Consider the following 12,423-nt stretch of genomic DNA (forward strand, 5'->3'; position numbering starts at 1 on the left):
CCAGAAACGCCTTTCGTTTTTTGCCCCCGCGGGTCTTCCATGTAGGAAGCCGAGGCTGGCGAGCCTGACACTCGGGCGACGCTGCGGGGGGGCCTCTTTTTGGGGAGGCGCCGACCAGGGCGGGCTTCACCGCCCCCAGGGCAGCGGCGGCCGCGTTCCTCTCGGGTGCGCCGGGGCCGGAGAGCCGCGCACGGCGCGGGCCGCGCGGGGTGGGGCAGCCAGAGCGCAGGCCCCCGAGCCCCGGCGGGCGCCCCCGGGCCCCCGCGCGCGCCCCGGCCTCCGGGAGACTGGCGCATGCCACGGAGCGCCCCTCGGGCCGCCGCCGCTCTTGTCCGGGCCCCTGCTGCTGCTGCTGTCGCCTGCGTCTGTTGCCCCAACTCGGCGCCCGACTTCTTCATGGTGTGCGGAGGTCATGTTCGCTCCTTAGCCGGCAAACGACTTTTCTCCTCGCCTCCTCGCCCCGCATGTTCAGGACCAAACGATCTGCGCTCGTCCGGCGTCTCTGGAGAAGCCGTGCGCCCGGCGGCGAGGACGAGGAGGAGGGCGCGGGGGGCGTCGGAGGCGGAGGCGAGCTGCGCGGAGAAGGGGCCACGGACGGCTGGGCGCATGGGGCGGGTGGCGACGGCGCAGGCAGGGCTGGCTGCTGCCTGGGCAAGGCGGTCCGAGGTGCCAAAGGTCACCACCATCCCCACCCCCCAGCCGCGGGCGCCGGCGCGGCCGGGGGCGCCGAGGCGGATCTGAAGGCGCTCACGCACTCGGTGCTCAAGAAACTGAAGGAGCGGCAGCTGGAGCTGCTGCTCCAGGCCGTGGAGTCCCGCGGCGGCGCGCGCACCGCGTGTCTCCTGCTGCCCGGCCGCCTGGACTGCAGGCTGGGCCTGGGGGCGCCCGCCGGCGCGCAGCCCGCGCAGCCCACCTCGTCCTACTCGCTCCCCCTTCTGCTGTGCAAAGTGTTCAGGTGGCCGGATCTCAGGCATTCCTCGGAAGTCAAGAGGCTGTGTTGCTGTGAATCTTACGGGAAGATCAACCCCGAGCTGGTGTGCTGCAACCCCCATCACCTTAGCCGACTCTGCGAACTAGGTAAGAAGTTGCTGCGCGCCCACCTTCCCCTCGCCCTGCGGCCGCGCGTGGAAGGAAATCCCGCGAGCGGGGCCCGCGGCTGCTTCCCCGGAGGGAGGGGGGAGACTTGGGGGACAAAAGTAGAGAAGGGACCCGGGGAACTGGAAGGGTATTCCCTGGGGTTTCCCTCGCAGTTTTTTCTCCTCCTGCCCCGAGGGGGGCCCTGGGCACGACTCTTGCGCACACTCTACAGACATGCGGTTAAAATTCAGACGCCCTCGTTTCCGGAGCGGCCAGGGGACGCAGAAAGAAGTGGGGGGTCACGCCTCCCCCGCACCCGGAAAGGCGTTGAGGGAGGTGTGTGTGGCCGAGTTGGACCAGGTCCAAGCCCGCCAAGGAAGGCTGGGAGAAGCGAGTCGCCAAGGCTGGGGAGTCTCTGCTCCTTCAGTGAACGAGGAGAGTCGCGCCGGGCTTAAGTGGTCCAGGGGCTGCCCGGGCCGGCAGCTTTGGGCCAGGGTCGGGGGCCGAGGGATGAGCGCGGGAGACCCCACTGGATATTTACTCTCCACTCCGCCAGCCCGGGGTGGAAAAGAGCAAACTGTTAGGAGATGTTGGGTTGTCTCCTCCGTGCTCCTTGCCAGCAGAGTCGCCCACTGCGTCTCCCTGACGTCTGCGCCTTTGCGCGCTGGGACCTGGGCTTCAGGTCTGCGCCCCCAGCCTCCGCTGTATTCCTCCAGCCCTCTCCGCTGCTCCCCTTCTCCACGTCGATGTGCGGGTGGGGAGACCGGGCGTGTGCACCCCGGGTGTTAACAGAGCCTCCCGAGAGCACCCACACTTTTAGGGCTCGTCCCGGGGGGCAGGGGGGTGGGGGGAGAGGTGGATCCTCGTGTTCCTGGCGCGGGTGCCCGGCGGAGCGGCGGGGGCAGGGTGGAATTGCGCCCCCGGGGGTGGGGTGGGGCGGGGTGGATACTGGGGGGCCGGTGGGAGCCGGGTCTGAAGTTCTGGGACGTGGAGGGGGCTCTGTCGCCCCCAGCCTGCGAGCTGGGAAACGCGCGGTCCTGGTGGAGCCGCGGCCGAGCCGGTGGTTTCCAGCCGGGCCGGCGGAGCGCCGCCGCAGACGTGGAGGAGCGGAGCGCCGAGGCTGGCGCCAGGCGGCCTCTTTTGTTTATCTGACAGCTAAATATCAAGGCAATCACCGCCTCGCGGCCCTGCCTCCAACCCCCACAGCTAAGACAAACAGTTGGGCTAAAAGAATGCCTCTGTTATCATAAGTTTCTATCTCTCTTTCTCATGGCTCGGCCTTTATTTTCTCTTACTTTTTTAATTCCAGAGTCGCCCCCTCCTCCTTACTCCAGATACCCGATGGATTTTCTCAAACCAACTGGTGAGTAGATGGTTTAAAAAATACCCAGGCTGTCTGAAGTTAGAAATGGAGTCTAGAGACACCAGATTTTGATGTCTAGGCAGTGGCTTGGGGAGGCCCTGGGTTTGCTCCCTGGTTGCTCTGTTGGAATTTTGTGCATTTTTCTGTTTTGTTGTTGTGACTGGATCTATATTTGTATAACTTAAAATGTGTGTGTGTGGGTGGGGGGAGGGCATTTGCTAGGTATGTCTAACTTATTCCTTTTTCATGTGTTTGCACTACCTGGTCAGACTGGGCTTAACTTTAACACGTGGAGTTTGAGCCAGGAAGAAATGTCTTGGGAGACAAACAAGACAGGTAGATGGGAGAATTAGGAGATTTTGTGAGTGCCAGAGGAATCAGTGGGGATGAAGGGTAACTTGATGGAAGGGAAGAAGTCAAAAAAGGTTGCAGAGGGAAGATTGGTTTGGAGTAAGAGGTTAGAACATTGAAGAAGTAAAGGCAGCCCCCACCCCCTGGGATTCCTCCTGTCACCAGCAAGTCAGCACTATCCCTGGTTCTCTGCATTCTTGGTAGGGGCATAAAAGTTTTTAGCATAGCTCTGCCTGACTGTTGCTTTGTCACGGGATGGCACGGGGCCAGGGCAAAAGCCCATGTGAGACTGGCACCAGCCCTGTTGTGGTTGTCTGCACTCAGCTTCTGGCTGGCGGTGCAGGAGCTCACCCCATGGAGCTGACAGTGTCGGGGGAGAAGTGTCAGCAGAACTGGGATTTGGGGTAACCCTGGTCTCTGTTCTGAAGCCCCTTCTTACAGCGGGAGAACCCTGTGCTGAAAATAGGAATTGTAACTTTAGGCCGCCGGCCTGGATCCTGGTGGTTGAAAAATGCCAGGCTTGTGATATTTTCATTTTGCCAAGGTTCTGGGAGAAGGAAAAGTGAAGGGCTGGGCACCATTTCGCTCTTGGAATTCTACAAGTCCTTCCACCTCCTGAGTTTTTGGCTGTTGGGCCTTTCCCCCCACTAATTAAAAGTTTTGCTGGGGCGTTGTCATAAATTAAATACTTTAATGAACGGTGTAACCGAAGCCCATGCTCCTCAGCCAGCCCTCCCGGGACCGCACCGCTCCCTCAAGTCGGGAAGGCGTTGCTGCTTGCCTGGTGCCTTAATAAGTGGCCTGCGAAGCATGTGATATTTTGCTTTCGATTTACAAAACACCAGATAAATGGTCATTAATGAGGAGATAACCAGCTCTCTGTGTATTTGTAACAAACGTTAACTGAAAATTACCAAGCTCTCTAGAGAAAGAATGTAACTTGTCTGGGTTTTTGGCTTCAAGACTGCAGGAATTCTTTCCTGAGGTTGGTTTTCCCAGGGACCATCACTGTCCTGTTTGTGTTTTTCCTTCCATCGTCTTCAACTTTGGAGGTTTTCTTTAGAAGAGAGAAACAGAACAGTCCTTTTGGTCCTGATAGTGGCAATCAGTGTTCCCAGGAACTTCCTAAAAGCATAGAAAAGAGGAGCCGTGTTGCTGCAGAGATGCCGGGATAAATCTGTTCGCAGGATTTAAGCAGTCATTCTGCCAGGCCAGGACCTCATTTTCAGTGAGTGGAGTGATATATTTATTCATTAGCAAGTGTTGACATTAGGTAGCAAAATGTGTGTAAACAGAGAAGCCACAAAGACAGGAATGTGCCATTTTCAAGGGGGAGAAAAATTCTGCAGATCAGCCAATAGGAAGTGATTAACCTGCCACTCGGAAACTCAAACAGCTGGTTACTCACCCAAAACGTTTTGTTTAAAACAAAGCAAAAAACGGAATGAAAAAAAGGTGCCCTGGTGTAAGGACAGGAGAGTGGTAAGAGGCGAAGCTCCCAAGCTCCCTTGGAGGGCAGCCAGGACTGGGACTGGAGGGGGCTGGCCGGGCAGGCAGCTAGGGCCCCAGGCCTCGGGGTCAGACACAAAGACAGGCGTGGCCCCAGGTTTTTAGCCTCACCTTGTATCTGGGAGAGCGTTTGGCCAGGCAGTTTAGATCAGCCGCTTACATTAAGTTTCTAAGCCCTAGGTTGACATTTTGGTCTGAGTTGCTAGGTTAGAACCAGGCGCCAGCTTTTAAATGGACAACTGTTAAACTCAACCAGTTGCACAAGAAGGGAATCCTTCTGTGTAGTCCCCAGTTTGGGGAAGAGACCGTGGAAAGGGGACTTCAGCCTGTAACCTTTGGAGGGACTCAAGGAACGGGGTTCCTTGTTCTGGTCCAAGCCTCTGGGAGAGCTTGGCCTTTGTCTTCCTGGGTGCTGGGTGATCCCAAGCTGGTGGGGTCATCTGGCAAAGGAGTGTGTCCGAACCTGGGACAAGGTGACTGACTTGTGGCTACATCAGAAGTCAGGAAGACACCCTCCTTCACCCCCACCCCAATCTTACAACGGAGTAAGAACATGCTGTTTGAAATTAGATCTCAGTTTATGGAGTGGGGGGCTGCTGTCTGTATCCAGTGGTCTGAAAGGCTACTAAGGGATGACTTGCTGGGGAGCACATTGCGGGGTGCAGTCTCACTGCTTAGGCTGAGGACCCAGGTGACCAGTGACCATTGGCAAATTAAGCCTTCCAAAGCCTAGTTGAGAAGTCTGGGATCTAGTCCTGCTTTTTACCTCTTAACTCATGCCACTTTCAACTTTTCCAGGCCTCTTTTGAAATCCAGATGATTAAAGAGTTAGATTAGATGATTCATTCATTTGCTTATTTATTGGTTCATTCATTCACTCTGCAAACCTGATGATGTGTCTGCCTAAAAATGTGATGATTCCAATGTAGTGGATTGTCCTTCCATAGCCAGGGTTCATTTGCGTCGTGGATTGGGGCAGAGCTTTGAACATTTGGGATATGCTGGTTGAACTGGCACACTCTGGGGTGTATTAGTGGTGTTGGTGGGGCGACTCCTGTCCCTGAGGATACTTAGGAAACTCAGATCTAAGTTGGCAAGAATATCCTGGCTCTCCGGGAACCATTCTCTAGGTGAGAGAGGGGGGGTCCCCAGCTCCCTCACCTGTTGTCTTCCCATAGTTCACACCTTGGCTACTCCAGTGATTCTTTGAGTTGTCAAGGACCCCTCCTGCCAGGAGGGGGGACAGTCTTTTTTCCTTCCATAGAACCCAGCATTCGTTGGGTGCAAAGTAATACTGAGTGGTGGATGAGAGCCAGGAGTGGCCTAGAGCTCCTGTGTGGGTGAGTGTGCGTGCCAGTCTGGGTTCTGAGGAGTGGGCCACCAGGCAGGAACTAAAACTTTGACTTAGAGCTTTTTTTGTGGGCGAGGGATGGAGGTGTGGCTCTTTTGACCTTTACGAGCCCAGCAGTAGCTTGAGGCCTGTCTGGATGCTGAAGACAGTCTCGGCCTGCCTACCTGCAGGGAAGAGAGTTGGGACTGCTGACCTGTCTGGGGAGGGCGAACTCTTGGGTATAGGCCCAGCTCTTGGGTATAGCCCAGCTCACTGGGTGGCCCCTTGGGCTAGTCAATGACGCCTCAGTTTACCTGGGTGCGTGTTGAACAGGTATACTTTACTACTTCACAGGAGTGGTAGGGAGGCCTAATTAATGTTTGTAAATCCCTCCGGAGATCAAAGGCGCTGCAGAAGGGCAGAGCACCATTTCATACAAACGCTTGTGGTTGCCAGTGCAGAGCTGGCTTGCCTTTGATCTGAGACAGGCTGACACCCTGAATGTGGTCCCAGCTCTGCCCTGAGATGCCGGGCTTTCCCTTTGAAACACACCTTGCCCCTGGGTTTGAGCCAGCCAGAGCTGGGGAGGGGGGCTGGGAGTGGCCGTGGATAAGTCATCATGTTTAATGTGGGGGTGTCTTCCAAGCCTAGCCCTAAAGTAGTTTTAGAAAGTGCAGGAGATACAGCATTTAGCAAGCAACTCCATTTCCTGCCTCCCCCTATTGTTTTCCATTTGATTAAGTGTATCCTGTAAAACTGTATATTCCTGTTAGGAGTTATACTTTACCCTGATAAAATGAAATTGCACATACCGTCTTTGCTCTTTGCCTGCTGCCGCCACTCCTCGACTCCCCCGCCCCTGTTGAGGAGAATTCTTAAAAAGTTGTTTTTCCAGAAGAAGAGAGTCGGGAGAATGCTGCAGAGGGATTAGAGACAGAACCTTGGAGTTGTATGGGTAGGTTGCAGAAACACAGGGGTGATGTGGGGCTATGTGTAGGCCAGACTCAGCCCCCTAGTCCCGACCCTTGCCAGGCCCTGGACTCCTGAAGGCCTCTGCTGGCCAGTGCCATTTGCCTCCAGGCAACCCTTTCTCTTGGCTTTCTATTCGCCCCAGGCCAAGTAGTTTCAGCAGGAAGCTGATAATGTGCACCCCAGGGCCATCCTGCTATTGGCCTGGGGTGGGGTTGGGGGGGGGACTGGAATTTGTACCATCCAACCTGGTGTGTTGGCTGCAGAGCTGGAAAGCCTCGTTCTTGAGCCAGCCTTTGGATTTCAGTGGGTTTGGCATTGGCTGTGGCGCACGCTCAATTTACAGGTCTTGTGCATTTTTGTTTAGGGGCTATTTAGTTGTAGTTCATGGGCATATTTTTTCTTTTAATTGCTTGGAGGGACTCTGTTTCTCAGCTGGAATTGTCATTACACTTGCTAACATTTAGGTCACTGCTGCGAGCACCTGAGGGTGGCTGAGGAGTTGGAGAAGCTTAGAGAGCCTAGTTAAGGGCAGACGGGATCTGAGGGGAAAGATCAGGAAGGACGGCAGAAGGGAACTCCAAGTGCTGGGTGCCAGGAAGTTTTTATGGGAGCTGAGGGCAGGCAGCCTTGCAGGTCTGGGGTTGCCCGGGAAGGTTTCCAGAGATGGGGAGTTTGGACTAGGCCTGGAAGGAGGTAGAACATTTCCCCTCCGGCTGGGATCCTTGCTGAGAATGTACTTGATCGGGTTGTGGCTTTACACAGGTGTACACATGAGTAAAATTCATTCAGTTGTACTTGAGATCTTTTGTGCTTTGCTCTACTCATTACACCGCAATTAGAAAGGAAAAAAAAAAAACAAAAAACCCTTCCACGCCACACCGGTTTGAGAAAATCCTAAAGATCTTGGATGTTTTTTGAAAGATAAGTGCCAGGCACCAGTCTGTGGGGGTGGCTTTGGGGCCCCAGAAGCCAAGCAAGGAGGCTTTGCCCTTGATTTTTCCCTGGGAAAGATGGTGGGGGGAGGCAGCAGCCAGGCTTGAGAGAGCAGAACCCAGACCTCCTTTGACCTTGGGAACTACCTCGTTTCTTCAATGGAGGGCTTGCAATAAAAGAGAAATTCCAGCCAGTCTGTGATCGAGCCTGACTTGGCTAATGATTAACTGGCTGCCTGGAGCCCAGACGGGTGACAAGGTGCTGTGGTCTGTCTTATGATGGGCAGTGAAGCCTGAGCAGACCATTAATAATCAGCATCGCGGCTGGGAGTCAGCCGCTTGGAATGTGTGGTTTCTCTTTAATGCTGTTTAGAATGTGCTTAAAAATTAATCTTGGTGTTTTTGTTTATTTGTGTATTTATTTATTTCTCTCCCCTTTCCACAGCAGACTGTCCAGATGCTGTGCCTTCCTCCGCTGAAACAGGGGGAACGAATTATCTGGCCCCTGGGGGGCTTTCAGGTAAGACATCCTCTTTTCTTGGCGATTCCAGAATCTCTTGAAATGACTGGAGACTGGAGAGATGGGGATGGCCTGCTGCCACCCCAGCTGGTGTGGAATTAATTCTCGCTTACATGTGTGTTAAATTGGACAAATCGTGGTGACTGCTGCCCTTTGCCTGTTACTCTGCAGTCCCTTACACGTCAGGAGGCTGGGCCCCCTACATGGATGCAGAGCTGGGGTCTCCCTTGGGATGGGCTTGTGCTGTGTTTTGTGGCGACTGTCAAGTAACTCCTACTCCATGGGCTTCCACTCGGTGACTTTGGTGTCATAGACTTAAGCTCTCTTTGGCTCTTGCTCTTGGTGCACCAGGTGCCTGGAAGGAAGATGGATTCACCTTTTGGGAACTTGCTGAAGACAGATCCCAGGTGTAGGATGGGAGCTGAGAGTAGATATTCATGATGCTCCTCTCCAATCCCTAATTCCAGTCTGGTTTAGTGCAGCTTCTGGAGGGCCTGATGGGTACTAGAGGACCAGGGTGGGGCACTGCAGACAGTAGGTGCTAGTAACCCTGCTCCTCAGGAGGGTGGGTTTTCCTGGGGCTGAGGTCATGAAGGCTTGGAATGCCAGTGCTGAGGGTTTTGGGTCTGGACGAGGGGCAATGCCCAAGCTGCATTTCCTGAACGACGGAGGAAACTTGGAGAAATATACTAGAAATATACATTTCCTAAACTTGGAGAAATATACTAGCAATGGCAGTGGGAGGTGTTGCCATTTTATTCTAAAGACATCCGATTTCCACCTGCTTCCCCCTCCCCAGTGTGCTGTCGCCGAATTTTCTAAGAAGTAGCCAAAGCAAAGGGAAAGTGACCTGAACAAAATACGCTCAGCGTTCCAGGCATTTGTCATCTCTTGCCTTTGGGATGTTGGTGTAGGGTTGTGGCAGCTCAAATGGCAGCTGTAGAACTGTCTTTGGTGCACCCCCATTGTGTGGGGGGTGGGAGGGTGACCTCTAATTGATCAAGCATTGCTGAGACCTGGGTCATCTGGGAGAGTCCCCTTCCCGGCTCTCCTCGAGCTTGCTGGGAATGTCTTTAAGGAGTCCCTTGTTTGTTTTTATTTCAGTGCAGTATATACTCTGCCTGTTATCTGAGACAGAGGGTATTGTTTACTCAAAGCTCCTAATGAGGATGGAGCTGGAGGGAAGGGGCTCCAGGCTGGGAGTGGACCTGGGGGGGTGGGGGAGGGAGAGCGGGCAGCAGTGGGGTGAACTGCTTCATTTTGCTTTCTAAGGCTGAGCGAGTTCCTGAAAGAAAGAAGGCCAGGGAGAGGAAAGGGTCTGGGCAAAATAACATACTCAGGATGTAGTTAGATGTTTTATTTTTTAAATCCTGAATGTGCAGGGAGGAGCCCCAGCCCCTCCGAACCACATGAAATAAGCAAGGGAAGTGGTAGCTTTTGAAAGGGGGCTCTTCGGGAGGTTTGTCTTATTGATAACATCTTGTCTGTCTCCTCTGCTGGAGGAAATGACGACACCAGCCGAGCCACCAGGCCGGGCGCCTCCTCACAGTGTCACCCGCTAAGCTAAGCAGAGGCCTGACCCTCGCAGCCCCTTCTGAGCTGAGAGGGGTGGGCGCCGTCTTCCGCAAAGCCTGACCACTCCCCCCAAGGTAACTGCCACCATGGAGATTAATGAGGAGCTGCTAGGGAGGAGTGGTGTGTTTCTGGAGGGATCCGTGGTTTAACAAAACTGCAAAAAGAAGAAAAGGGGGGCCCTCCACATGAAAGAGCATTTGTTTTGAATTGTAGCTCTTGATTTACTAATTCCCAAGGCTTCAAAGTTGGAGCTCTTTCTTCTTTCCGTGTGGAGTTGGAGCAGTTTATTAATAATGTGCCGTGGGGAGAAATCGGAGAAACTGTGTCTTGGGTTAGTGCCATGGTTTGGGGGTGTCTGGAGGGGAGGTGATGGGCATGGAGAAAACCCAGGGTTATGTCCTTTCTAGCAAGAATGCACCCCCAAAAGATGATTTTAGTGGCCCTGGGCCAGGGCAGAGGGTTTTACAAACGGAGAAAGCCCAGACCTCCTCCATTCCAAGAAGCTGGTCTTTCCATGGGGGTGGAGGGGGGGCTGGGTGTGTCCCTCTTGCAGAGGAAGAGGCCAGCAGGGGCTGTGGTGGCCGAATGGGGCAGGCCCCCCGAGGGGAAGGGGTTAGCAGAGGCCGGAGGGTGGGCGCCTATTTCAGGAAGGAGGGCATCAAGGTGGGGAGTGGTGGATGCGAGGATTTGCTCCCTCCTCCCCCTTGAAATAACCTCTCTGAGTGTCTCTTTCACAGGCCTTGTGTGCTGTTTTCCTTCCTGTCCTGCCCTGGCGGAGTGCGGGCTTAATGAATGGGGCTCAGTTTAGGGTGGGAGGAAGGTCGGGATCGGGAGCCAGGGCTTGATTCTCTTGGCAAGGGAAGAAGGGAAAGAAAAAACAGCCGAATGTGAAAATGTGGTGCCTCAGAGGTGGGGGTGGGGTGTGCTCAAAGGCAGGCCCCCCTCCTGAAATGCCGGGGTGACTCCAAGGCTGGCCCTTCCCTTTCCTGCGAGGAAGGGGAGTGGGCGGGTAGGAGCCCTGGGAGCAGGCCTGCTGGCTGCAGGTTGGAATTCCAGCCTGCGAGCTTGGGGCTGGCCGGTGAGACACAGGCCTGGACCTACGGGACTCGCAGTGAAACATACCCCACCCCTGCAAGTTTCCCCAGTCTGGGAAAACGGCACATTTTTAGAAGGCTGTGACTCGGTTCCAGGAGATTGTACTTTCATTTCTGACAGCCGGCTTTCTGAGACAGATGGATTGCTTGGTGCATGGGTGTGTGTGTGTGTTTGTGAGTGTGTGTGTGCGCGCATGCACCCGTGCTGCAGACATACAGAGAGACCAGCCCGTGCGCTGACACACGAGCAGACAGATGCCCACGGGCAGGCTCTGGGGATGGGCCCGAGTCCCTCTCACGTTGGCTTGGTGGATGGTCGGGGGCGGCTTCTCCGTGAGGTTATGCACTTGCGGGGGTGGGGGGCCAGGGGGTGTGTTGTGAATAGGTTCTGAATTGTGAATTGGCAACCCGAGTTCAGCTCTCCAAACACGGTGTCTCTTGGAAGGCGTGCAGCTCCGGAACAGGCCCTTGCTTTGGAATGTGCCCTGGCCCAGGAAGACCCACCTTGGAGAGGTCTGACTTAGACGGGAAGCATCTCAGTTTAGCTCAGTGGTGGGAATGGAAAGGATTTACTCCCAGAGCTTTCACTGTATCACTGCTAATTAAAAGCATGTGTTAGAAGCTGTCATCTTTGCAGCCTCCATCTGGAGTTTCTGGGAGGGCTTTCATTTAGCTTGTCTGCTGTCCTGGTTTGGGTGGGTAGTAGAGCATGCTCTCGCTTGCGAGTTCTAGGTTACTCAGCTGCAGACTCAACTGCCAGCCTCCTCCTGATACACTATTGTCAGGAACTGGCTGGGCCTCTGCCATGCCCACCGTTCAGGCAGGGACTGGATGCCAGCAACCCACTTGTAGTTATTTAAACTTCAAAAGAAGTGCCACTGTGGATTTCAAGGAGAGGGAGGCAACATAAGCATGGACATGTCTTTGGGGGCAGGGGTTGAGGAACCTCATTTGTGGCTCTGCAAAGTCAGGATTATTGGAGAGACACCATTCCAGCAACCCATGGGCTGGAGTGCTCTTGCATCAGCAACACCACACTGATGAAGGGGAGTCGTGAAGCAGGCTGTACAGTGCAGGGTGCTGCCCGAAGAGCAAGATCTTGGCCTTTTTATTGATAGGATGACAAAGAGAAAAACATGAGTCCAACTGAAAATATGATTTGTTATTTAGGGCGTTAGGGAGGGTTAGTCCCCTGATCAGGTAAATCATCCTCCCGACCCATACCCATGGTTCCAATCTTATTAACAAGGCATTCCACCGTTCAGCGTCTGGGATGCAAAGTACATCAATGCGTGCGCCGCCCCCCCACCCCCACCCCCCATCCCGGGAGTTCCCGGTCATACCTCGTGGATGTATGCCCATTATCCCAGGGTGATCAAGCGTCCTGCTCTTTAGCTTGAAAGGATCCTTGCAGGGTCTGGTATGCTACATTTAGCAGACCCACTAAGACAGATCTAGTTCCCAAGTCTGGGTGATGGGAGCATCCTGTAGGTGAGCATCCTTCCAGGAAGGGAATGGTGTTCGCTCCTCTTGATCCCTGCTGGCATCTGTGACAGCGTTAGAGAAAGAGTCTTCAAAAATACCAACATAATCTCAAAATGTGATCCTGGCTCAGTCCACGGTCAGCTTGGGTGCAAACCAAGTAGCCTCGGAAAGACTGCTCTATCCTGTTTTTAAGGAAAGTTATTCAACTGTCTGTG

General features: G+C 54.4%; 1 protein-coding gene across 2 annotated transcripts in view; it reads left to right on the forward strand.

Annotated features, from left to right (window-relative positions):
* The first annotated feature begins 291 nt into the window (after positions 1-291).
* The window catches only part of SMAD7 (SMAD family member 7), a 29,315-nt gene continuing 17,183 nt past the window's right edge, over positions 292-12,423 (forward strand). Inside the window, exons 1-3 of one of the 2 annotated variants that reach the window (XM_037508540.2) lie at positions 292-1,077; positions 2,387-2,440; positions 7,980-8,054. In XM_037508540.2, coding sequence (XP_037364437.1) covers positions 465-1,077; positions 2,387-2,440; positions 7,980-8,054 — 742 coding nt within the window. In that variant the 5' untranslated portion in view covers positions 292-464. The remainder of the gene's footprint in view (positions 1,078-2,386; positions 2,441-7,979; positions 8,055-12,423) is intronic. The other variant, XM_037508541.2, reaches the window with a different exon arrangement.

This window comes from Talpa occidentalis, unplaced genomic scaffold (assembly GCF_014898055.3).
Source record: "Talpa occidentalis isolate TD23 unplaced genomic scaffold, MPIMG_talOcc4v2.1 talOcc4.13, whole genome shotgun sequence".
Lineage (NCBI taxonomy): Eukaryota > Metazoa > Chordata > Mammalia > Eulipotyphla > Talpidae > Talpa > Talpa occidentalis.